This window comes from Toxotes jaculatrix, chromosome 13, assembly GCF_017976425.1.
Source record: "Toxotes jaculatrix isolate fToxJac2 chromosome 13, fToxJac2.pri, whole genome shotgun sequence".
NCBI lineage: Eukaryota > Metazoa > Chordata > Actinopteri > Toxotidae > Toxotes > Toxotes jaculatrix.
In genome coordinates this window covers 19,983,714-20,011,498 of record NC_054406.1, presented here as the reverse complement: position 1 = coordinate 20,011,498, position 27,785 = coordinate 19,983,714, and the positions used below count along the sequence as shown (strand labels likewise).

At 44.1% G+C, this 27,785-nt stretch overlaps 1 protein-coding gene across 2 annotated transcripts in view; it reads left to right on the top strand.

The window, feature by feature from the left end:
- The window catches only part of foxo6b (forkhead box O6 b), a 40,139-nt gene extending 16,630 nt beyond the window's left edge, over window positions 1-23,509 (top strand). The window contains exons 2-3 of one of the 2 annotated variants that reach the window (XM_041053367.1): window positions 19,963-21,043; window positions 21,077-23,509. In XM_041053367.1, coding sequence (XP_040909301.1) covers window positions 19,963-21,043; window positions 21,077-21,681 — 1,686 coding nt within the window. In that variant the 3' untranslated portion in view covers window positions 21,682-23,509. Of the gene's footprint in view, window positions 1-19,962 lie in introns of both variants that reach the window. The other variant, XM_041053366.1, reaches the window with a different exon arrangement.
- Window positions 23,510-27,785: the final 4,276 nt, after the last annotated feature.

Here is a 27,785-nt window from a genome sequence, read left to right as displayed (position 1 = left end):
CGGTGCCTGGTTTGATTAATATGGGTTTTCATTGCCCTGAACACTGATCAAACCATTTTATAAACTTGCTAGTAGACGAGATTTTCTCCCAATATTAAATGTATTTAAACACACATTAGCCCGTTGGAGATGAGGCAGAAAACACTCCAGTGGTGCTCAGAAATAAATCGCCTCCACTTCACATATTTAGCAACACCTCCAAATTGCAGCGTGTGGATGTAGCCTACTTTCTCAATGAAATAATAACTGAAAATTCTTTTTATTCTTTCATTAGAGTGTGCTCAAGCACTAACACAGTATTCTCCTGCTGCTCCTGCTCCTAATTACTAATTGGCCCTTACTAATAATAAACAGCCATGCATATGGAAATCTGATCAAAATAGCTTATTTGGATCAATTCAGGGTAATTTATTCTCTTCATTATTTTCAGATGCCCAATATGGTATTGATCAACCCTATAATAAATTTGTAATCAATCCATTAGATATCAGTGGAAGACACTGGCTTGGTTATACTTGATTTTTGATAAAGTACCGGTTTATCTAAGTGTGCTGCTCGGCTCAGCCCAGCCGCACCATCTCAACATCAGTGCCCTGTCAGGGGAGTTTCAGGGAAGTGAGAAATGAGGTCAGTAAGCAACACTGTGGTGTAGGGCGACACCCCTGGGCTCCCCTCAGCCCCAGCCTGCACACGGCCCACAATCCCCCAGCTGATGGCTCAGCCCTGCCATTACACTCGGTTACGCAAGGCTCTGTGAGGCCTGCCGGCTCTGGCACGGATTAGACCAGGAGACTCGGCCAGGTACTTCACTGCTGTACGAAATATCTGGGCTGGAGACCAACATGAGAGGTACAGAGGAATACAGAGCCTGCTGACGTGGAACAGGGATTGTTAGTTTCTAGAATACATAGTATTTTCATTTAGTGGAATATTAGGTACCACTTATTCATACAGAAAGACACAGTTTAAAGGGTTTATAACTTTCAACCAATGGCCTTGTCGATAAAGCATTTAGTAATACTTTATAGAAAAGTTATAAGCCATTAATGACAGAAACCTTTGGGCTGTCAGCTTGTGAAAAATTTCAGTAACAGCCAAGTCACTAATTAATGCTCATGAGTTATTCACTCCCTAATAATCCAGTTATAAATGACAGTAAGTCATTAGTAAAGGGTAATAAACACCAAATCTACAGTTACACATGTTAATTAAGTCACTGAGATAGGGGCAAAAGTTTTAAAGTGGAGGTGGGTAAGTGATCTACAAACCTGTGACAAAGGGTTTTTACAGTAATCCAACAAGTCTGCAGCTGTAAATGTAAATGGATTGTGGTTCAGAGGCTGAGCAGATAAAACGACAAAGCAGCTGCTAGAGGAGGATCAACACCAGCCAGGAAGATTTTTTACAACCTGGAAACACAAAAGTTTCATATGAAGCATCAGTGAATGTATAATTGAATCATTAAGGAAGCTCTTACTTACAGCTTATAAACCACTCCTAAAGGGTAACTTGTTAGAAAGTTAGAAAAAAAGGTAAGGATTATTGTATTTGTCAACACTTGTATGCATATGTCCTAATGTGTGTCCTATGTTAAAGACAACACAGTGTACCATAGACCTAATCAAATAGAATGATACATCTCCAGTTAGATAATATACACCTGCAAAATCAATGACATTCCCATCAGCCTTAGCTGTGCTGTGTGTTTAGTTCTGATTAGCAACTGTTAGCATGTAAGTCACTTAACTAAGATGGTGAACAGGGTAATCATCAGCATCAGCGTGTTAGCAAAATCATTGTGCCAAAGTACAGGCTCACAGAGCTGCCAGTATGACTGTGGACTCTTGTTTAGTTTGTTAAGTTTTGTTTATGGTTCCTGTTTTATTTTAAAATCATTGCCCTTGTGTATCTTGTCTTGTTCTACTTCCTGTCTTTGTCTTGTTTCCCACCTTTGTGATTGTCTGCCCCACCCTAATAGGTTTCACCTGTTGCCCATTGCCTTGCGTATTTAAGTCTCGTAGTGTTCTTGTCAGTTTGTTTTTGTCTCCTGCCCTTGTCGTGTCTTTTGCCTTGTCTCTTGTTTCTTATCTTGCCTCTCGTCATTGTATCCCCAGTCAGGTTGTGTATTTATTTGTTACTTTGTTTCTTGTTTGGTTTTAGCTCCTTGTTCCGTCTCCTCTCTAAGAGTGATTTTGCATTTGCATTTTTTGTTTTTGTGACTTTTTCCCCTTTATGGGTGATCCTTATTTTGCTACTTTGTTAGAATGAAAACTATTATTTTTGATTTCATCTGTGGGGTCGTGCATTTGGGTCCAAGTCCTTGCCCAAGTCGTGACAAAAAAATCCCTTCTTGGTGAAACTGCTCGATCATATGAAAGTATCGACGCTTGAAACCCTTACTTAAAAGCAGCATTTTGAAATCTCATGGTGAAGGTGCAGGATGGAGGAGGAAGAAGAAGAAGAAGACAATTCTAAAGGAAACATTTCATTCTTGTGGCAATTTATGTCCTTCAACATACATGCGAGTCTAACTACAAATAAAAGAATGGAGATGTCACAAAAGATTGACACACACCCACAAAAAAAAAAAAAACAAACAAACAAAAAAGAAAAAATTTCAATTTTTCAATGTTTCAATGAACAGGACAGTTTCAAACTTTGTTAGCGGTTCAACCGACGAGAACAGTCAAGTCGCTTCTCAGTTCAAGAAAATGCGACAATGCTTAGATGTGCAGCAGGAGGAACTTCAAGCCTCTAATGAAGTTTCTCGTCTGCTCTTTGAAAGGCTGAATGCTCTGCTATGCTCCACCCCCCCAGCTACCAACTTGACCCCCCCCCCCCCACTCACACATACACACATGTGCAGACACTCAAACTCACACAAAAAACACACATTCCAGCATCTCCATTAGCAATTCATGAGCGGCGTCTCATTAGACTTTAAGTTTTACCATAGGCCTCTGAAGTATATGGCTGGAGCAGTTATTAATATTTCATAGTCTCCTATTGAGGAGCTAAAAACGAAGTCGACCCGCTTCCGCTACAAAGTGACTTGCGCGCTTCTTCTTTTTTTTTCTTCTTCTACTTTTTTTTTACCCCCTCTTTTCCCTGTTCGTTAGACTGTCTCTCTCTTCCCCTCTCCTCACCGTTCGCTCCTCCGCCGTTGCTTTCTCTCTTTAGCTTCCTCGCTTCCAATCCTTCTCTGCCACACAGACCTTAACTCAAACTGACTTAATTGGGCTGTCTTTGTTCTGGGAAATGTGGGCATACCTTCGCCTTCTCCCCGGCATAGAGGGAAAAGAGAAGTAAAAAGTGAAGAGGAGGAGGGAAACAACAGAGGAGGAGGGAAATGATGGAGGAGAAACCTGAGTGAACCCCGGTTGCTCTATGAGTACTCCCTGTGCCATGCTCGGGTTAGTGGGGGGGCAGGGGGGAGGATGGGATGATGTGAGTTTGTGTGATTGTGTGAGTGTGGAGAGAGAGAGAGAGATGGGGAGGGGAGTCTCGAGGGTTCACAGGGTGTCTGTCAGACTGGCAGACAGGAGCTCTGCCCCCGAAACAAACCCATGCATGAATAAGTCAATAAAGCCATGTCTGTGCGGTGTGAGTGTGTCTGTCTGTGTGGTGTGAGTGTGTGTGTGTGTGTGTCTGTGTCTGTCTGTGTCTGTGTGTGTGAGACAGAGTAAAGGGAGGGAAGGGGAGAGCATCAGATGAGGATAAGGGTGATCAGGGAGATGAGGCTTCTTGTTTCCCAGCGTCTGTGACAATGAGACAGACGCCACATTCCCTCACAATGAGAAACAGACTGAGAGCGCGAGAGAGAGAGAGAGAGGGTGGAGAGAGACAGAGAGAGAGAGGATGAGTGATCAAAACCAGAGAATGAGAGAGAGGAGTGCTTTGAATTGGTTGGGACAGTTACAGCATGTTTGCACATTGCACGAAATTGGTTGGAAGCAAAAGTATGTGGGAATATGCTCTGTGCTGCATGTGTGTGTGTGTGTGTGTGTGTGTGTGTGTGTGTGTGTGTGTGTGTGTGTGTGTGTGCTAGGGTTCTGCACAGGCCTCAAGCTGAGACCTGAACCCGGCTGAACCCATCTGAACCCGACTGGTCTTGCCCAAGCCAGACTCAAATACAAGTCATGTTTTTGTGGCATTTCTTCTTTGAACGACAAAGAGACGCGCTCGGTTCAGCTTCACAAAAAGGTTTACTCACTTTTGAAAAAACACTGCCAAAAGTATGTGGACATGCAAACATTACACCTCTATGTGAAAGCTGAACATATCTTTCCAAATCTTTCCATTAATCTCCTGCTGGATGGTGGAGCTTGGTTGTGGGTATTTGCTCCCATTCTGCCTTAAGAGCATTAGTGAGGTCCAACAGTGGGCGATAAGGTCTGTTCTGCAGTTGGCTTACCGCTTCATCCCAGTGTTGGATGGGGTTCGGGTCCAGGCTCTGTGCAGGCTTGTCAAGTTCTTCAGAACCAAACTGGGAAAACCTTTTCTTTATGGTCCTAGCTCTGTGCACAGTAGAGGCTGACACTTTTATGGGAATCCTGTGGGTCGTGGAATTCCTGTGGGATTCCCGCGGGATGGGAGTCAATTTCACTCTTCATCACGTGACTGGGACAAGGGCAAAATCTTCACTCAGACTTTGGGGGGACAGAGTGTGGAGTGACTGTGTGGAGGGCTGGGGTTGAGGGTAATGTATCTGGTTGTGTATGGATGCTCAGTACAAAATTTTGATATTTAGTCAGGGCTGAATTATGTTTTATCTCATCTCAGTTCTTCATTCATGGTTCTGATTATGTGGTTTGTCATGTAGCGGTTAGCATCCCATCTCCTATGCTCATAGCTGGATATCTCAGTGTTAACAGAGACAGGTGGTAACCAGCTTCCTGATACTGGTGATCCAAGATTACCAATGTTAGCTCTATAAACTTTTTTTTTTTGCCTTGACAAACTCTGAAATAATAAAAACACACACAACATGACACCCACATTTTATCAGACTGCTTTCTGTTGGCCTCTTTTGCCTCTGTTGTCCTTTTACTGTAATGTGGAGTATCTTCTTCTTTTGGGAGGGGTCAAATTTCCCTCTTTTGTACATTGGGAAGGGGGGGCATGTCCCCTGGTTCCCCCTAGCAATTACACACATGGACTGGGACAGGAAAGGAAAAAAGTCAACAGAAGTGGGCAAGATGGAATTTGTTTTTTTATTCTTTCTTGAGAATGGGATGGGACAGGAGTATTTTTATGGGACTCTGATGAAACGGGAGAGAAAGTCCGCTCCTGGTCCCCCCTTCTGGTGCGCAGGGCATTGTCATGTTGCAACAGGAAAGAGCCAAACACAAACTGTTGTCACAAAGTTGAAAGAACACTATTGTCTTAAATAACATTGTATTATTTCCCTTAGGTTTTGCTGAAGGGGTGTAGCCCAGAAAACAACCTCACATATCAGTGTCTGGAAACACAAAAATCTGGGAACAGCATCAAAATATATTAGAAGAACAAGAATTAGGCACGACAGCCCACCAGCACAAAACACAAGTACGTTGTACTTCCCGATGAGGCATTACGTGTTTAATGACAGCAACACAAATTGCAGCCAGTTACCAGCAGAAGAGCACTTGACATCATATCATGAAGTTTAATACATTATCTGTTTTACCTGTTCATACCAAGATCAGCTCTGCCTTTTCCCAATACGATACTGATGAGTGTGGCTGGTATAGTAGTTCCCAAATGAACTGGGCAGTTCAGATAGTCGTAATCCAGAACACAGCAAAGTGGAGTTGTGTCAGTAGGAGTTGTGGAGCGGACAGTTTACCAGTTTTCTTGCTTCAGAATGGTATTGCAGTGAATAGCATATAACGTCGTACCTATGTACTGGGGCCTAAAGCTGAGACCAGTTATAACTAGGAAAATGACAAATTCAAGACCTGAACCAAGACCCAGAGTTATACCTTTATTTCAAACAGTCAGAGAGAGAAAGAGACATATTTCTTGATGAAGAACATTCAAATATAACCACATCCAATAGAATCCCAAAGCTTTACGCAGTATGAACCCAACCCAAAACCCAATACTTTGTTGGAACTTGTCAAATTCTTATCTGGTAAAGAACTCCCTTTCCACGCTGCACATTGCTATCCACTTTAAGTGATTTATGTTATTTAGTTTTATTTTATTTTTTGCCATTAACCACAACCTTAATCACAGATATTGTAGAAAGACATTATTCTAAAAACACTGATATAAAACACTACAAATAACATTCAGCAGAATAGGCCTGTGCAGAGCCATCCAACGTGAATGTTTTGTTGGACAGTCAGGTTGGGCGCAGATGACTGAAGAGAAAAATTCATTATTAAATTACATTACCTGTCCACCCTGAAGCTTCATGCAGTACAATGGGAATTCTGCTACACTCGACCTGAGACTCCAGACTTTGTCTCGGCCTGTTGGGTTCAGATCGGGTAGCAGAGCTCCAGTGTGTGCAGAAGGTGGTGACAGGTAAGAGCGTTAGGTGTTAATATATTGTAGCTTTGCAATTATAGCTCCCCTAACACACATGGGCACCTCAATGTGACAAACCAGTCCCAGGCAATGAAAAGAATGATTTAATAAGAGCCAGTGAAGTCCAAGGGAGAAAAAAAACAAAAAAACAAGAGACACTGGGAGGAGGGAGGTGGGATGAGACAGTGACACAAAGAGAGAAATGGAGGATGGAAACAATTCAGTGTCCTTGGGAACCAATAAGGCTAATTTGAATTTGAGACTGAGGACTACTTCTCTTTTCTTTTGCCTCGTATGACCTCCTCCTCGCCCTTCTTCTGCGCTCCCCAATCAGTTTAATCTCTCTCTGCTCATCCCTCCCAGATGCTCTCCCCCTCTCTCTTTTCTCTCTCCCTCCCATCCGTCGTTCATTACCGCTCACTCTCACCAAAGCAGATTTCTTTCCATGACGGATGGGCTCTGTGAATGCTCGTCCAAAAGCTCTGTCAGATCTTCTGCTCACGTAGTAAAAGCTGAGAGGCGGGCGGTTCACTTGGGGACATGCGTGGCATTATGGGGTGGGGATTGTGGGAGTCAAGAAGGGGTTTGGGTTGTGGGTACTTAGCGTCATTTTGTCAGTGCCTGGATCTAGTTGTGGTCGGCCAAGCAGCGACCATATTAGCCATGGGAAAGCTACACTGGTGCTTTTTAAAAAATAAAAAGAAAAATTTTAAGCTCTCCCTGTTTTCCTGCACTCACCCCATCAATTTTCCCCATGCATTATTTTAGCAGTCTCTGTGGGTCTCCAGCAAGCCTGATGCCTCGCAGGCAAGTCCTTCTCTTTCAACATCTTAACCATAACCCCCTCTAGCCTTTCTCTCCTCACTCCATTCTGCCCTCACTTTTCCTCCCCATCTCTTTTTCTCTCTCCGTCTACGATGGTCAGGTCTCATGGGGGAAGACAGTTGGCAGGATGCAGGCTTGCTGCCATGGCAACAGGAACCCTCCCTCTCCCTCAGGTCTCCTTAGCAACTAGTAGCTTGGCTTTGTAGTAATGAGCCGGCCCAGCATGCCATGCTAGCAAAGCACGAGATGTGTGTGTGTGCGTGTGCGTGCGTGTCTTGGTATGTGTGCTTGCGTGGCTTTGTCTTTTCAAGGGTGATATGTACACTGTGAGAGGGGTTTGACTTCTGTTCTGATGGTAATTAATAGAACTGGATTAGAAGTTCTGTTAAATGTACAACTTGATATGAAAATGAATATAAAAATCCTTTCCCCCCCATGTCTTCTCTCATCAGTTTCCCAGATTGCATCTGCTGAATGGAAATGTATAGCCTCATTTTGAAATAATGGCAGTCAACACACAGCACACACAGAAGAGAGTCTGATTTTTAAAACTCTTTTAAAATTGGCATACTTGAAAACAGAACATCTGATGAGAGATGAAAAGAAATTTGAGTTCTCAAAAAGTGTGACTGTGATTTGGCAAAATTATTTTCTGGGAAAAAAATTAATCAACCTCAAGTCACATTCCCAAAGCTAGTCTCCAAAGCTAGCAAAATAAAAAAAGGACTGATTGAATCAAACAATACTTTGAAGTATTTATTGTAGGCAATGAGCGTGTATGATTCCCATAAATTAGCTATAATTACTATTCCTGTCTTTCTTTGGTATTTGAGTGTGGGCCCCAAAGCAGGTATCAGGTTACTGAAAAGCAATTAAAGATGAAACTTGTGATGATCCATTATGAAGAGACACCACCCAAGTTGCAGTGAAATATGATAGAAACAGATCTGTGTATGCATTTTGTTTTGATAAATGTCGCTACAGGAGGTCACTGTGAGGATTCCTGCGATTTACTGAAGTGTAACTGTTTATGAAATGAGTCACCTGTTAAGGTTTGCAGCGCAGTGACATTATGTACTAACCTGGTTCCAGATCTCTGAATTGCTGCCCACAACTTTAATTATTTTAGAGATTGGCAGCTGTTTCTTACCAAGGATTAAAAATCATCTTCCTATTGCAGAGCCAGAAAAATAAGTATGGAAACATGAACAGCGATAGAAACTTTGCCACATAAAAACACTCATTTTTTGGACTGAACAAGAGGTGTTGGAGTGGTCACTCATGTGGTGGTCAACTACTAGGGACAGAGGAAGTGACTACAAAGACCCAAAAGTCTTTCAATGGCATGTGCAGGATCTTTTAAATCAACGTATTTCTTCTGCTCCCAGCTACACTATCTTAGTTTCCGTGTGTGCTAAAAATGGCATTAGTGGGACGGATGTGTCACTATTGGTTAGAGGAAAAAAAAGTAAAACATCCAGTTCTCCCAGATTGAATCCAACCGACATGAATACAGTGTCACACTGAATGAATAAAGTGAAACAAAATGGCAATTCAGTCTGACTAACAGGCGATATTCATTGTTAAGGTTGTAAATTCAAGTTGGTCGTTCGATACTTTAATCAAGTAGCAGTTTGGGAGCAAAGGTACTCGAGCTCTGCATATTCAACAATACCTCCCTTTTTTCAAATTATATTGAATATTCAGTACGGAGTGTTGAATACTCATGGTCATGATTAAGTGGTTTTTCAGTGCTACTTTTGATTAAATCACACTAACCTATAACTGAGGTACAGACACTTAAAGAAAAGTTTATCACCTCTTCGTCAGGAGTCTATTATTCATTCAAGGATACAGCTTTCTGTTTGGAAACTCTCTTAAGTTATGGATGAAAGGCCAAAGGCTGAACTTATTTGAATTATCTGAACATAAGAAATGGTTGTTATTCGTATAACAAGCTGTGTGGCAGCGCCTGGTGTTTGTGAGTGTGTTCCCATCCCTCCAGCTCCTCAAGTCAATCTAGCCTTTCTTGCTTTTCGTTAATGTTCCATTCAGAATGTCTCATCCTGCGTTTTCTGCCAGTGTATCGGCTTTTGAATGTGGATCAGTGCATTTGTTGGAGGTGTCGTACAGCGTATAGCGTGTGGATGGATGTGACAGCTGAGTGTTGAGGTGGGTGGTGCTCCCCTGAGACCCAATGGCAGGTGTGATCAGGCCTGTTTCTCAGCTTCTCCTTTGGCTCCCATAGGTGTCACAATGCTCCACCTGGCGTGTGAAAGCTCCCAGGGGAGGGAGCCACGGAGGTGACTTCTTCTGAGTGTGAGTCAAAGGTGGAGGTGACAAACTGCATTTACTCTTGTTACTGTAACTGAGGGGATTTTTTTCTGCGTTTGCTTTGTTGTTAAAGTTTTTGGAAGCATTTCATCAGAAACTGCATCAAATATGCATAATAATTTATATGGTTACTTATTATATTGAGCAGTCCCAGCTTAGGTTAAATTACTCAATAGAATTAGGTTCTTTATTCACAAGGCTAGAAACTGGAACAAGACTGGTTTGCTGTCTGGCTTGTTTGGTAGCTTTTTGCCTTGTGTAGTAGTTTGTTAGCTGCAAGAACTCAAGTGAACAATGGGAATAAGCATTTTTAGTTTATAATCTCTGGAATATTCTTTGAACTGTCGACACAGTCAATAACAAGAGGTAATATAACTTTTTTTTTGTTTTTTAACACTGCACTGAGGCAATAGAGTAAAACTTTTGGTTCATTGTTTAATTCTCTGGTTCATTGGGTAGCTAGCTTCTAGGTTTTACCAAAGAAGAGCTGATAATATAAAGCAGAGAAGCTTCGCACTAATAAAAGTCAAAGGAGTAAAGGAAAACATCCATTTTATTGTTGTTTTTTTCATAACACCTTTCCTAAAAACGAATAAACAGTGACTAGCTCACTGTACGCCTGTGATATCTGAGCATACATAAATGAGGTTGTTTTTTTTTTTTAAGATAAAGACAAGGATAATTTTTATTGAGTCAATAAAACAAACAAGCATTTTTACTGTGTTTTTACCCTGCAAATTGACTACTATAGTACGTCATTAAAATTTAAACAGTCCTCGAGCAGGACATAGCGGTGTTCCTTCCCCCCCGGTGATCGTGATGTAAGGAAAGCCAACAGGAAGGAAGCACCACTCATGTCCACTCTGGGTCCATCAGTCTTTACAGAGCTGACTGTAGCCTGAGGACCGGGCATCTCTGGCACGCAGGGAGGATTTTCCGATCCCCTGCCCTGCTTTCAGATGCTCGTTAATCTGCCGGCTCTATTTTTATCTACCCTCTCCTCCCACCCCCGGGCTCTCCGCCTTCACTCACTCCTTATGTCCATCCGCAGAGGGAAAGGCTGCCTCGGCAGGCCGGCAGCTCCAATTAGAGGCCTCTCTGTTGGGGATTGGGCTTGCTGTCCGCCCCTGGCCCCTCGGGCTCTCTTCTCGTCTACCTTTCTCAGGTTAGCCCCAGACGATGCCTCGCTCCCTGCCTCTCTCCACCCGTCTTTTCCCTCCCTGTCTGCCTTGTTTCTCTGTCTTCCCCCGCGAGCTTCAGGAGCTCCACAGGGAGTAAGGGGGAGTGAAAGGCCTTCTGTCGCCTGAGGGCTGGCTCCAGTCCCTCGACTGTACTTTGAGGATAAGCTAACTGGTGCACCTTTCAGGAGGCGGCCTCAGTACAACTGCTGGAGACACTAACTCTGATCATATTGTCACAGCTACTGCCACTGTACAAGTGAAACTGCTGATAGTACTGAAAACACTATCATTCATTCTTCACACAGAAAATGGAGGATCCTTCAAAGATTCTTTGATGAGGTTACTAGTTCTCTAACACCACCACGACTCAAAGAACCGACCAATTTAAAAATGCTTTACAAATGAAGTTCCTCTCTTTTCCCTCAAAGAGTTCTGTTTTTTAAGTTGTTGAATTATAGCATTCAGTCTTCCTTACACTGCTGTTAAATCATCTACCATGTGGTACATGGCTCAAGAGCCATTTTCTGATCCAGTTAATACAGAAAATAAAACATGTTTAAAAGAAAGTATTTCAGTTACTTTTACAATTATTAAATTTTTAAGGTAGCTGCACAACTATTGTTATGAAAATGTGACTGCGCCATATTTATTGTAACTTATTGGTCTACTCTGTTGCTGGCCTCATATACAACTAGGTTATTGTGTCCCTTAAATGTTCCTAGCAACACTGTATTCCTCCTGATGCTCTGATCTATTATTGTCCTGCAGTCCAACCAAAAGAGAAGCCTTTTTTTCCCAGCTTAGCTCCCACCCAAACTCCGCATGCTCACACCTTCTCCAACCCCATTAATCCCTCAGCCTCCCACTTCTTTATTTCCCTTCAAAGAGACAAGCGCTGCCCGTGACATCAGTCACAGGAAGTGAATCTTTAGCGTTGACTAATTTCCATCGATTGCCTCCAGACAGGCTTAGCAGACGAGACCCATTCCCACACAGAGCCTGGCTGCTCTCATTTAAGTCTCCCCGCCTGCAGAAAACGCTCCACAATGAACGCAGTCAGCGCTTTTATCTTCTCCCCCACTCCTGCTTATTATCAAATAAATGTGCGGCATAGAGAGATACCCATTGACAGGACCGTGCATAATGACTCCTGGCTGTGTGAAATGGATTAATAAATAATGGTTGAGCAAGGGGAGAAAACAGCTTTGCCTAGTCCCACTACTTCTCAACAAGGCGGCGTAGAACAATCCCCACAACACTCGGCGGGATTGTGCTGGACCACATCTAATGGAGTGCTGCATGGAATTTAAAACACAACCCTCCTCTTGAATGTGCCGTGGAATGCGTCATAAATTAGAGGTGGGCTCCTTAAAATGTGAAGCAGAAAGCACTATAAAATCCACTACATGATGTTCTACTGAATCCTCTAAAGAATCCCTTCCAAGAGACTCCTCTCCTGTGAGAATAGAGAGGTAAAAGCAGCCTATAAAAATGTCCAGGAGGAGAACTCCTCTGCAACCTGTTTCCCGTCTCGCTGCAGACAGAGCTGCAGCAGAAGGTAAATCAGTTTCCTTTTTGCTTCTGCTTTCACGCTCTCATGAGTATACCAACAGTTCAAACACATATATCCTGCAGTTTCCATGTGCAAACTCCATCGAACAGGCACACAGTTGAGCGTACAAACACCAGAGGCCTCCCTGTTTTTAACAAAGCATCCCCATCTATCCCCTGTCAGTGACATATTGCTTCATTAACACTCTTGGCTTTGTGTATATTGACAGCTTTTTCAAAATGGCAGAGAGTAAAATTGTTCCTGCCGCCTGCTCTGCACCAAAGGGGCTTAAACAGACTATAAAACCCAAACTGAGGCTGTGATAGTGAAGTGTGCTCTGACTGTCACTGTGCTCCTGTGCCAAAGTAATAAGTCTGAGACACGAGGTGAAAAGGTCTCAATCTCCTTAACGCTAGATTAAGAAGCAGCTTGATCAAGGCGTCTTAAGTGCTTCATTTTGGAATCAGGATCAATAGCCGCTAAGAAGAATTGAGCCAGGAGCTTCTGTAGGTAGAGCTGATTGAATAGAGGCTAATGACTTCTCAGAAGCCCCTTACAGGAGAGGAATGGCTCATACTGTACATCCTGAATCCCTTCCTGTTTATTTTAGCTATTTATTTTTCTTTGTATTTCATAGAAAAAAAAGGTTAATCTATGTCCCAGCTCAGGTTCTCAGCCTTGTGTTAGCGTGGACATGCAAACACACAGGACTCTGGTGAAAAACATGTTTTCTACCAGGAGCGGCGACAACAGCGAGGCTGTAATGTGACGTAGACGGGGGTCAATCCAGATTTATTTTTGAAGACCCGTGAAAACCTGTGCTTGTTTTTCTTGGCTCCCAATAACTGCCCGACCAATTATGTCTATCAACACTGCGCCCACCCTCAGTCGCCATGATCCGACCAATCCCCACCCTGTCTCTGTGGTTTCAGGGTGAAACCCAGCTGAGGAGTGCTCAGAATTTACCAGGATTAGCCTTGGATTGTCGGGGATTACTCAGGCTGGAGAGGGATTAACTATGATTGCCAGTTTGGGGTGGGTGGGGGGATGTGTGTGTGAGTCTGCGTGCGCGTGCACATCGAGGTGAGCGTGTGTCAAGTTGTGAAATATATACTGTATGGTGGCGTTTGTTTACGTGTGCAGCGTATGTGTACAGTACTGCCTGGACTGGAAAGTCTGGAAAACAGCAGATATGACTTGAATTCCACATCTTTAACAGTCTACAAAGAGGTGTCAAATGGATGGGAAGTGTTTTTTCCTCCATGGTATGACGAGGTACCGATACAGATACATTTTGATATTAGTCGTTCTGGAGAATTAATATGGAGGCTATTCTCTGCTCAGACACAAAGCTCTGTTGAGAGAATTGCTACTAACAGAGAGACAGCAAGAGGGAAAAGGGTGCAATGGGTTACATCATTCTTGTTGCTATGCAACACAAACTGGATAATTTGCAATAGATGTAATTAGCGTTAGCTAGCTAACCCAGAATAAAAAAGGGACAAGGGGGTTGAAAATAATAATAATCAAGAAAATTAGCCATTGCTCTGTTATTGCTATTCTGAAATGGAGGATGTGGGCACACGGCATCCTGCTGAAGAGAGCACAGATTCTGAGCATTTAAAAAGCTGTTTGGAGACAGGGTCTCAATAAAAATGTAAGGAACAGGGGGTGGACAAAATAATAGCAACTCAGTGCAATATACTGTAGAATCAGATCATCGTTTCTCAGTCTGACAGTTTTAAAACAATCTGAGACCAAGGATGTGTTTATTGAAGGTCTGCTGTATTAGCTCGAATTAGATGGCTGTATGGATGATCCTGTATGTTCAGGATGGGATGTCAAGAGGAGAATGTTAAAGGGACACTTCACCACTTTTAGACATGGCGTTTCAGTTGCCCATCACAGGGAGTACAGCTTAGCCTGCAAACTGTAAACTGAAAACAGTTGTATGCTGTTTTATTTGGCTCTAAAAGGAGCTTTCCAGACTCTGGAAAAATAACCCTCATGATGTCATCAGGATCTGATAAAAGATGCCTTTCAGCTGCATTATAAGAAATGTATATATATATTTTTTTTTTTTGGAAATGTAGTCCTTCTACAGTCTAAAGGTCAGGACATCTTGGCTTCGATCTGCTGCTTCAGTTTTGACCATTCTTTTTAAAAGAATCTTATTCCATATAAACATGAGCATAGTGACCAGTTTTTGACAAGAAAAACAAGGCTCAAAATGTCCATATAAACTTTTCAGGCATGTTTCAAAGCAGGAATCAGATCACACTATAACAGTTTGTACTGATAAAGGGTGTGTACTGTAGAGAGTCCACTGTGAAAGCTGGAGCAGTCCTTCTTGTCCTCTGCTGAGCCTGTGGCTGGGACAGGGTTGGCTCTGAGGCTGCTGCTGTGACCATATGAACACCACCCTGGAGTCTCACATTCAAGCCTTCAGGGCTGAAGTGCAAAAAAGTTTTCTGCCTTCCAGGTTTGCCTCCACGTTGTGCAGCCCACTGCATGTGCACTTTAATGTCTCCCCCACTGGCCCCACACGCATGTTCCCTCTTGGCCCATAGACTTTATACTGTAATGTTGTCACAGAAATAAAATTCACTTTTCAAGGCTCTTGGAAACTTTTAGAAGTATAAAACCTCCAAAACGTATGATTTAGTTCTGTTAGTGGTTCGTGTTTTATTGTGAAGTCTTGCCCCTAGTGTCTTGTTCTACTTCCTGTCTTTGTTTGGTTTCCCTCCTTTTGTGATTGTCTGCCCCGCCCTAATTGGTGTCACCTGTTGCCCATTGCCTTGTGTATATAAGTCTTGTTGTTTCCCTGTGTACTGGTCAGTTCATCTGTGTCCTGACCTGAGTCTGTTTCTACCTGTGGTGGTTCCCTGTGTTTGTTCCTGTACATATACATTGTGTTTTCCCCCCTCATGGGAGTTTTGTTCTCTGGCCCAGGACTCTTCCACTGATTTTGAGTTTAATTAAAAGACTTTTAGTTTACTCATCACCTGTTCCTGGGGTTTTTGCATTTGGGTCCTCTCTTCCCTCGTGTTCCTGGGTGACTTTTTTTTGGCATCGATGATGGGCCTTCCCTTTAAAATAAGGAACAGCTCTCATGCTCAATAACTTTGCTTTGTATTTAGTTTTGCCAGGTTTTTGCTGCCCTCGGCTGGACAACATCTCATTCACGCTATTTTCTGTATGATTTAATTTTAGCGTGGCATGAAATACACTTTTTCCACAGTAAAAAGTGTATTTCATTTTATTCCTGTGTTTGATTTGTTGACATTTAGGCATTTAAAATCTTCCATGCATAAATTGTTGCCTGGCATTTTGAAAAAGGTAAAAGTGGAAGAATTTGGTGTGTCAACAGATCTGTGTGTCCATGGGCCATTAGCCAACCACTGGACTGGCTATCCCCTGACTCAGTAAAAACAGCAGTGTGTCAAGATCAAACTCAGTCAGTATTTATGTATAATATACAGTAGTGGAGCTGGATACAGTGCAGTGGGTTTCACAGGGTGGATGTGAGGCTTGATTCAGTCACCGCTTTCTCTGCAGCAGTCCATCTCCTCCTGCATTAGCAGAAAGGCAAAGGCTGCGAGCAGAGGGAGCAGGCTTCTCCACTTCAGAATCCATCTTTCTGACAAGTTAATATATACGCTGAAGCAGGGATGGGCAGCTGTGTGCCATGGAGGGCTGAGCGGCTGCAGGTTTCATTCCAGCCAAAGACTAGGCTGGAGGATTTCGCTGATCAGCTTCTCCTCTGTGGCTGACAGCGTGCTAATCAGTGATATCTACTGCTACATGGCCTTTGATTGCTTTAATAACCTGGAGACTCTCTTCCCTCCCATTGCTTGCGATTGTCCAATCCTGCAACAGAATCACATTGATTTATGAGGTTACCTGATTTTTCTTTTTTTGCTTTCTTGTTGCACTTGGCCGTAAAGCGCTGTGGATGGTATTATAATGTTGTTTATAATGAAACGCTATGGAGGATAACAGCATCCTTGTATGCGTTTATTTGACCAGTTACATTTTATTTATTTGGTCTGGCCAATAACTCATTGGCTGTTTTTCAGGCTGGGACCTGTAACACACAAGTTTTGATTGACTGTGTTTTGGTTAAACACCGCATCTGTCCCTTCACTTTTATTATGTCTTTACCAGCTGATGCTGTGGCTAATTGTTTCTTCAGCTGTAGCCACAGTTGCCACAGACTCTTTTTTTGCCAGTAAAGTCTGTTCTTACAGTTCTACTGAAAGGGCAAAATCATTTGTCAGTGCCTTTCAAAACTGCTGCAAATCAATGTTGCAAAAATAAAACCATGTTCCGATCTGGCATTGATATGGTTAAGGTTTGGTCAGGTTTAGGCACAAAAACTACATAGCTAAGAGGTAAGGGAAAGATTGTGGTGAGAGTTAAAATTACTGCCTTGCTAAGATTTTGGAAGGTTTGTTGTCAAGGTCAAAACAATAAGTAACTGGTTAAGGTTAGGGAGCAATTGTGGTCCTGGTTTACAGAAAGTGGGAAGAAATAGTCGTCTTTGGTGTCCAACAATTCGTTGACCCATCTAACCACCACCATAGTTCCCAGTGCTGCTCGTGGTCACTGGAAGACATGTCGTTTTGGGGCATTTCCTGAAACGGCGGATGTTGCCATTAAAACAAAAAGTTGTATGGAACTTGTTTTTGGTGAGTTCACAGTGTCAACAGAGTGGACCGTTTGATATTACCTATGGAGACATAAAAAACATGAATAATACCCATGATGACATAAATAAATTAAGAAGAAAGGGGGAGATTTATGAGTTTTGGCTACAAATTGGGTCATGGCAAAGAACTTTATTTTTCCTTAATCAGATTTCTGTATTTGTAATAAAAATTGTAACATTAGGTGGTGAGTATCAGCGCCAGATTTTCACCATTGGCAGTTTTAGTGCAAAAATGTCAATTTCATCCTTTAAAGAAAATCAGTTTAATCTTATTATATAGGGAAGACAATGCAGAGAGCTGCCACATTATAGTACAGTACAATGTATCAGCAGGTGAAGGAACAGCAGTGCTATAATTGTTGCTCTGGTAGTTGTACAGAAGCTCTCTTTCTCCTCACACACACACACGCACACACACAAAGACACACACACACAAGCACACGACTGCTAATCACAGCTTGGTACAGGTAGTGAGGCATTGGGACTACTGGTGATTGAGCCTCCCTGGTGGATTGGAAGCAGGAATCTGACAGACTCAGATAAAAGGCTGTTTGGAGTTGCCTGCAGCATCAAACAGCATCAACTCCCCCCGCCCCACCACCAACCCACCCCCAGCTCCTCCCCACCATCACCTCCACTCTCTTCATTTCTCCCTCTTTTGGTTTACTCTGTTGCCATGGCTACGCCCAGCCAGAGCCGTCATGTTGAGGAGGAACCTGTCAGGGTGCCGCTCTCAGATCACCTGATGCAGGTCGCCTCCACTGGCGGCCTCTTTCACACAGCGTCATCGTTCAATTTGGCTTTGATTAAGTCTGTGCTCCGTAGTGTGCAGCAGCTGAGAAGTGAAGTCGGTCTATTTTGTCGCCAAACGTTGAGCATGTGCAATTTTTGCCGACCTGGTTTTTTGGAGAGGACCCCTCTGAACAGCAGAAAAAAACCCCCATCTCTCCTATCCAATTTCCACGTCTGTGAAGAGAGTCTAGCCAAAGCAGCGTGATTTGAATGGAGGATGGGATGAAATTACCTGTTAGGAGTCATGCTGAGGGGATGAGTGTGTATGGAGGGGGGGGGGCTTTTCTACATGAATGAGAATAGTAGTAAGATACAAGACTGATCTGAAACCCACTTAAAGCTGAATTTCCCCTGTAAACATTTTGCCAGAAACCTATTACCTGCTGCTCTGGATGCTGTGCTTTTCATATTAAGCTTCAGCAACAAAGAACCGTCACCTCTTTCAGCTGGCTGTCCAGTTTGCAGCCGTGCAGCTCCGTATGCTGCCAGAGTAAGAGCAGGGAGGGGGGCATATGCTGACTGTATGGATTGCGCTGAGGGGTGAAATGTAAGCTGGCCCCCCGTTGAACGCAGATTTGCATCTCCTGCTGTTTTTTTTTCTGATATTTGCTCGCCTTTCAGTGTGAATGAATGAATGAATGAATGAAAGAAGGGGGAGGATGGAAGTTGTGTAAGTTGATGAGAGGATGGATGTGGAGAAAGGGAGAGAATGAGCAATGCCGTGATCAAGAGACGCTGGGACTCAGAGAGGGAGATGAATGGGGCTGAGAGCAGGAAAATTGGACAGGAGGCGGGGAGTGAATGAAGATAGAGAATGGCTCGAGATATCAGGAGACAGAGATTGTGAGCTATGTGTAGGTAATAAACAAGGCAGAAATAGATAGATATCTCAAGAGAGGAAAAAGAAAAGTGAGTGATTGTGCGCGTGGTGTAGAAGTTGGGGGTTGGGGGGGGTTTGTTTCACCCAAAAGAACAAAAAAAAAAAAACTCAAAAGAGAGGGAAAGAAAGAGAAGGCGAAAAAGCAAAAGGAGGAAAGCTGGAGAGAGTGTGAATAATGACACAAACAGAAAAGATTTGGATGAACATGCTGTACTTAAACTAACTTGGCCAGCTGAGATGATGTGTATCCCTGCTAAGCTCTCCTTTAGGCAGGCTTAGATCTCATCAACTCATTCCAGGTTGGCACTAGCTTCAAATGCTACTGCAGAGCCTTGGATTAACTATACAGCCGTCACTCAGACACTTAAACAGGGGTCTGGAGAGGCTTATCCCCCCCACCCACACACACACTCCACACTTGCCCACAACTGCCACATCTGTCCCCTTTCAAAGCTACTCGCAGGAAGACTTCATCCTAACGATATCCGCCATCGTTGCCTACGGTTATGTTAATTGTGCCATGATTTTAAAAGAGGTTAAATGAGCATGTCCCTTCCCTCCTCCTTCCCCCTGTTTGCTTTCCCTCTGTCTTATTCCAGGCCAGTGTATGAGTGTTTCTTTTTTCATTCTGGTGCACTTCCAGATCTTCTCCTGCCAAATCACGACCCCCCCCCCCCTCCTTCCTCCTCCCTCCTTTCTCCTCCCTCCTTTCCTCCCTCCCTGTGTCTGGCTGGATCTCAGGCTCTCATATTTGGAGGCCCTGCAATCGATACAGGCTGTCTGTGATTGGGTTGCCTCGCGTGATTCATTTCTGTAACCTTGGTGATAGTTTGATGTGGAGGCTGCACCAATGTCCATATTATGACTCAGTGAGCGCGTGTGGAGAGGAGAGGTTGGTCAGGGGAGGTATCGATTGGTCCTTCACTCTCCCTGTCCTCTTTGCTCTCCCCTCCATCTCCCTCTCTTTCTTTATCCATCTTTTTTCTCACTTGCTGTGCAGCCTTGATAGTTTGGCCATAATTTGAAATGACTTTGTGTACTCAAGAAATGATTATTTAACCCTAAATGTTCCCATGAGTGTTAATGTTTCTCTCTTTTCTTCTCTCTCCCTCTTCTGTCTCTTTCTCCCTCTCTCCCACCATCTCTTTCCTAATTTTCTCTCTTGTTCCAGAACTCAATCCGACACAATCTGTCCCTGCACAGTCGCTTCATACGGGTGCAAAATGAAGGGACGGGGAAGAGTTCCTGGTGGATGCTGAACCCGGAAGGTGGGAAGATGGGAAAGGGACCCAGACGACGCGCAGCCTCTATAGACAACGGCACTCGCTACCTTAAGACCAAGGGTCGCATCAGCCGGAAGAGAGCAGGGGCTATAGGCCTTGGACGGGGACAAGGTCAGGGGGCTGGACCTGCATTGCAAGGCTCCCCAGAGCATGGCAGTCCAGCAGGCAAAGGAGGTGTGGGCATGGGCGGTGAGGAGTATGACACCTGGACGGATCTCCATTCCCGCACCTCCTCCTCTGCCTCCACGCTCAGCGGCTGCCTGTCCCCGATCCTGGCTGAGGCAGAGGCTGATGAACCAGAGGAGGGCGGACTGTCCTGTTCAGCCTCCCCTCGACTGTACCCCAGCCCCACCAGCACCCGTTCCCCAGCCCTGGGCACTGGGGGCCATTGCCCCACTGTGGAACTGCCCCAGCTGACTGATCTGACTGGGGCTATCAGTCTAGATGAGAGTGGCTACCCCCAGCCACCGCAAATCAAATGCAACGGTTATCCCTATGTGCCTGGGCCCAAGGCGGAGGGCTCCTATTGCGGGCCCATGTATGGACAGCCTTCCATGGGCATGCTCCGGCACCACACTCCCATGGAGACTATCCAGGAGAACAAGCCAGTCAGCTTCCAGCGCCCAATGAGGGGTTACTCAGAGAACAACGCCCTACAGAGTCTGCTTACTGGAGGTCCTTCGTACTGCAACAAAGACACAGTGCTGGGCCAGGGCCGGGAAACACACACACTAATAACACAGGGAACCAATGGTGTTCACAGCCAGCACAACCACAATCAGAATCGCAGCCACAATCATAGCCACAATCACAGCCAAGAGCACACTCACAATCCCAGTCTACACAATGGCCATGGCTCAGTCCATGACCAGAACACAACCCACCACCAGAACCACAATCAGGGTCACAAACACCAAGCCAGCCTCGACTACAGCCACAGCCACAAACCCCACCCTGCCCATGACTATGGTCCGAGTCATGAGCACGGTCACAGTAACAAAGTAAACCCCAGCCATGATCACAATCCTCGCTCCAGCCAGAGTCACATGCACAGCCACAACCCCCATAACCCTATACACAGTGGGCCCCATCCACAGGCCCTCTCCCCACGGGTTAGCACTGACATACTGCAGCCCTACAGCCTCAAAACCTCTAATCACTATGGCCCCCGCCCCCACCTCCCAACATCGCCATCCCTGCCGCCCAACCCTGCAGGGGTCATGGACGTTCCCCAAGACCCCTGTCGCCTGGCATCTGCGCCTCACCCCCGTCACCAGCCTTACCCAGGAGCTCACCATCAGGGTATGACCAACTCCTGGCACGGCTACTACCACAACAACCACCAGCCAGGAAACGCTGGTTACCAGGGGCAACAGCACAACTCCCATAGTAGAATGGCTCCCAACTTGGAGATGGAGAACATACCTAATAACCTGGACTGTGATGTAGACTCCATCCTGCTCAATGACTTTATGGAAACAGAGAGCATGGACTTCAACTTTGATGGCTCTCTGTCCCAAGGTGTGGGCATGGGGATGGGCATGAGCTTAGGGGCATTTGCTTGCCCTCCACCGGCACACAGCAACCAGAGCTGGGTGCCAGGGTGAACCCAGGTCCAAGGGTTTGGATAGACCACATAACCAGAAAGCTCACCCACTGGGCCAGGCTGCTGGTGGGCTGCACCCTCGGACTGACTGACTGTGATTCTGTTTCTCTGAGACTGTAGAACAAAATATGTATTGTCATTTGGTTTCCTGGGGACTCCCTACACCCTCACATCTTTCCTTTCCTCCCCGGTTTATAAAGCCTTCCGTCTCCTTATTGAACCTGCTCCCAATGAGCCCACTGCTAAAGATCCCCTTGTTCATGCCCTTCAGTTTTTTTCTGTTCTGTTGTTTTTATGCTCTCCTCCCAGTCTCGTCCCGCCTGTCCTAAGCTCTCAAGCACTTTACATCCATCCTTTCATACAGATGCAGTAACACAAAGACCAGGCAAAGTCACGTTGCGTGTTGGCTTAAGTTTAATGTATGCAATCCACTTTACAGTATTATCTCCTCCTACAAAGGAGGTGCTGTTTTTGACTTGGGAACATGATCAAACAGCTGCATAAATAACTTTCTGTGTAGAGGTGCTCTTAGATTGGGGGTTAAAAGGCAGGGGAGGCTTTGAGGTTTAAGGATGAAGAAAAACAGAGGTTTTTACAAGAAGAGGGAACAAGAAGTAAAGGGATGGAGGGATAGAAAGGAAAGGAACTCCAGGGTCAGCGTGACTTCTCTCCCTGGTGGACAGTGGTGTTTCCTGTTTGTTTCAGTATAGGAGGACAGTCATCCATCAGGCAACCATCAGCACCACTCCATTGAAATGCAACGTCCCTTCTTTAATCTCCAAAGTAATGCCAGAGTGATGCATCACTATTGCAAATCTAATGCGCCACTGTGTGTTTTTTCAGACCCCCACCCCCACCCCTTCCTCTTCAGCTCCGGACACACCAGCTTAATGTGTTTTGGCGAAAGTGATGATTAAAGTCACTCTGCACTAAATGGGAGAGGGATTGAAAGGAGTGGTGTTGGGGAGGGGGGCACTGAGGGGAGATGATAGGAGAGGAGAAATGCAAATATTCCCTCTGTGCCTCTTCCTCTCCATTTTGTGGATTTATGTAGCTTTCCCAGTAATGAAATAAGCAACGATCAAAGCCTGCTGTACATCCTGAGGAGCTCTCTGATTGGCCTGTGCTGGGCTGCCTCAGCGTGGCTCCTTCACCGGCTGACCCCAGAACAGCTTAGTGAGCAGCGGTGGTCAGGCCAGGATGTTGATGGAGCTGCCGTCCTCAGACCCCAGACAACCTTGTCTAATTCACTAACACCCAGGTTCAAGCCCACTATGTGCTTTTACTCCTGCAAATTGCACACTGATGAACAGCGTCAGCAGATTACTATTTGGTGCTATCTCCTCTTCCCAGGCTCCCTCCTATCGCGCCGCCCCATCCCGAGGTTACTCGGAGGGTAAACAAGAGTAATTAACCGCCAAACAAGATGGATGATTTATGCAAGTGAGTGTATTCGCTCATTGGCACAAAGTCATAATTCTTCCCCCCACCAAGGAGGGCGATTTTTGAGAGGTGGTGTCCAGTGACAAGGTAAAGCGACTGGCAAGCGGTGTGCTTACAGTGTCCTTCAAGCATTTACAAGCATTCCCCACCCTGTCCCAGCCATAGCTTTACTTTGCTGTCGTCCTTTCTTGTGCTTGTTCTGTGATCGTGCAGTTGTCCGTCCTGTTTCAATACAGCGTGGGTAGGAGCTTTCGTGTGCATTTTATTTTCTTTGTTCCCAGAGGGAAAACAGGCAAAGGGGGCAATCGCCAATCCTTGTCCTGGCACCTGTCCCTCAAGATAGAGAGAATAGGAACAAGAGAGAGAAGAAAGGTAGACAGATACAGTGGGAGACTGAATGGGAGGGAGGGAGCTAGATGAGTAGGCAGGATCTGTGAGACTGGGAGAGATTTTCCAGCTCAGTAGCTTTCTGTAGAATTGGCTGTTTGAATCAGGCCAAATGTCAAGTGCTACTCAGCCAGCTCCAGCGAGCTTTGACCAGAAAGCCACTTCTCCCTCCTGATCGAGGACAATGACGGGTATTTCCATACACATTTTCTTTTGCTTTCTTCTTTCTTTTCCATGAGTTAAGATGGCCCATTGTTGTAACCCAACTGTAATTTGTTCTCTGGCCTGTGTGCATTTGTGTGTTATGCTTCTCGTGGGTGTGCGAGTGTGTGTGCGTGTGTCTAGCACAGTGATGTACAAGAACCGATTAAGGGAATATTGTTGAGAACTAACTTGCCCTGGTACTGTCCATGCCTGGCTGAGTGCAGCATACATAATATATACAGTTTATATTTATTGGTTAGGGAGACGGGTCTATGGAGGACCGCTCAGACCCCTCACTGCTTTGTCTTCTTGATGACAGAGAGGCAGAATGCTATTTCAGTTTGACTACATTTCATTCTGTACATAATCTATATTGAGAAAATTGTATTATAATTTTTTTGCAAATATCAATTTCTTTTCTAAAATGATGTATCTGCTCATCTGGTGACCGTAAAATAAAAACAAATAAGAACATAGATGTTTTTTTTGTGTGTGTGTCTCTGTTATTTCATAATCCATAATACATAATCACATGTGCATCGCTGTGAGGTGAAAAACTTGTGTCTCTCCTGTATGAACTCTTACAGAACTATGAAAAACAGTTTGTTTTCAGTCAGGCACAAATCAAGTCAAGTCAGTTCTATTAACAGAGGCCAAAATCACATCTGTCTGTCACATCTACATCTGTCAAACCCTCAGTTTGGACAGACAGATGTGTAATAAATATTGCGTGTACAGAGAGGACAGAATATTGACATTATTAAGAAAATGAAGAGCAAACATACATGAAGAATATGATTAGAGAAGACATTAAGCTAATTCCAAATATTGCCAAGGATTAGTTGGATGATATCAGAAAAATTTGATTAACTACAACTTTTTTTTTAAATTTTTGTAGTTTCTGAGATCATTTTCTATGATAACATACTCACCTAAATGATTGCAGAATTTTGGAAACGGGAAAACAATGCTACAAGGAGGAGGCAATAATCCCGAACAGTCAGATGATAACAGAGGCTTTGTACATGCTGGCAGTTTAACCACTTTATCTGAATCATTTAATTTGGAGGTAACACCGACACAGAGTGAACTTAACGTGTCATAAATAATTCCTCTCAGGAGTCACTCTCATTGTGCTAAATACAGTAAGTAATGTTGGTCAGTTTAACTTATGTGGCTGCATGTGTTTGGATGTAGTTGAGTGAATGTGTGTGGAGTGTGTGTGGATACTGTACATGTTTTTCAGCATGTTAATGTGTCTGTATATGATTGCAACTTTAACACACCAGTGTATCACTCCATACCTGAGTTTTGTGACTGTCTGATTGTGTATTTGTATACAACTTCCTGCACGTGCACGTACATGTGCGTCTCTGTGTGTGTGTTTCTAGTCTAGCGCCTGTGTGATAAGGCTCGTTAGCAACCCGATGCCGTGCCACAGCTGCGTCTGTCCCAGTGGAGGCTCCCTCACTGAGGGACTGACTGCATCTGCACTGCCATACTGTGCCCCACACACACACACACAAATGCACACACACAACACACAACTCTGTCCTCATCGCCCCCCTCACCTCGGCTACTGTGTGTGTGACATCAGCCTGCAGAGAGAAAGTCAAAGCAGCACATAGTTAGTTAGCCGCGGCTCACCTGCCAAGATGGCTGATCCTTGTACACCTGGGAAGATGGCGGCACCCAGAGCTAAACACACACACATACACACACACACACTCACTGTCAGAAGCCAATAACAGCTCTCCATCATCCCCAGCTCATGCAGTTCTATAAAATATGCCTCTCGGATGCTAGTTAGTTCATCTGGTAGAGAGAGGAAGGTTAGTGTGAGACAGAATGCATAATAAGGACGAGCTCCTGCTGCACTCCATGCAAATGTGAAGCCTGACGTGTCAGAGGCGTGATGGATCTGTTCTGACAAACATGGTGACAGCCCGGTGACAGCAACTTAAAAACCTACACTCCTTCTCCCTCTCGCTCTCTCCCTCCTCGTATATATTTACAACTGGAGCATCTTAATGCACTTTTCCTCCCTAATCTCCCATGTTCCTGTGCAGCTAGTTCAGAGACATCCCCATATTTCACAGGATATGGAATTTTGTGATCTGACAAAGGTTGTAGGCTGATATGCGAGCTCTGTACTGGTGTATGTATCTGCATAAACTGTACGGTGCTGTATAATGTGTAGAGTCTGTCAGTAAATATTAGTGAGAAACACTAAAATTCTTCACTGAAATACGAGACTGTGCCTACTGATCAGTCCGGTTTGGAACTGAAATCCAGTGGTGTAGTTTTGTAAATGACTAACTTACTATGATAAACCTGGTTATTGTTAAAAGCTGTATTATTAATACACTAACACTAAAACACCAAGACCTTTCGTTGTATTTGCAACTTTATGAAAAAAAAAAAGAAAAGATGTACATGTGCATTGTAGCCAATCACGTGATGTCTACAGTCCTGAGTCACGGCAGAAAGACCAAACAAAATCCAGTGTTGTTTTCATTTTCAATTCCGGTGCATGTGCACGAATGTTATAACTGAACTTATGGTAATAATCGAAGGAAATTACATCTTTGATGTAACTGCATACATTAATGCAAATTCAGCCAACCTCTTTTAAGTTTATTCAGTTTTTGCAACATTTCATCAGAAATGTTCAGATGAAAAAACATATTGATCCATTTCAAAGACCACTGTTACAGTCAAGACAAATGGATCCATGTTTGAGAGTTTTTCGCTTTTGAACTAATTTGTTATACAGTATGTTTTTCAATGATGGTGCAGAGGAACGAAAGCACTAGGTGTTCAAGGCAGAGTTAATTCTCAGGCTGTGTATCCTCTCCAGCACCCTGCAGCAATGACAATCTCAGCTAACCATTTCCAAACTTAGACTATACCTAAAAGGAAACACTACCCCCTTGATTCATGGAACCTTGTTAGAGTACACGCTGAACTTTCAAATTAAAACAGTTTGACAGTTTGTCTGATGGTGCATTTTTGAGATAATTCTAAAATTTTCTCTGTATTTTGTAAGGAAATATAAACTTTAATGATATTAAAGACATTGCATGTTATTCCACATCCAAAAGAAAGTTAAAACCATTTTCACATGAGAACAGTGAAAACAGTGTCTGAGTCTTGAGCCTTGAGTGGGTGACGACAGAGTCGGTGTCAACTGCAGAGGTGCAAAGTTTGCCTCTTTTTCAACAAGTTCACAGTGTTAGAGATTCAAACCATGGATGACGTACCTTAAAACAGATCAGTGGGTGATGCTGACCGACACAGCTGCTTAAGAGTGTCGTGGTCTCGGCCAGGGCTCCAGGTTTTTCCCCTTTATCTTTGTGTTTCTCCTCTTTTCCCTTTCCTTGTGTTTACAGTGTTTCTTTCTCTCTATATATGTTTGTCTGTGCTTGGTTGTGTGTCTATGGGCGTGGCCATCCACTCTGTCAAGATAAGTCAAGTTAGCTTTATTTAGTTAAGTTAGCTGCAGATCCAGACTCTACAGCTCCAGAGGCAGATGGACCTGCAGAGGGTGCTTTCTGGGAGCACAGCGTTCTAATGGGGTAATATAAGTACTATGAGCTCTTAAAGGTATGATGGTGCCTGATCATTAAGGGCTTTGTAGGTGAGGAGCAGGATTTTAAGTTCTATTCTGGAGAATTATGATCTCTTTTCCTTCAGCATTTTGGATCAGCTGGAGACTTTTTAGAGTCTTATTGGGGCAGCATGATAATAAGGAATTGCAAAAATCCAGTCTAAAAGTAACAAAAACAGGGACAAGTTTTTCTGCATGTTTTTGAGAGAGGATGTCCCTGATTTCTGCAATGTAACATGGGTGAAGAAAAAGTAGTCCTTGAAGTTTGTTTTATGTGGGAGTTAAGGACAAATACTGAGCAAAGATGCTTTACTGCACCTCACCTACTGCACTCTGCAACTCCTCCTGACTGCATCAGCTTGCTAACCTGCTCCTCATCACCTCATCAGTGTGCAGTACTTAAACTCTGGGTCTCCAGTCATTCATTGGCAGATCATTCATTCTGCCTGTGTAGTTACAAA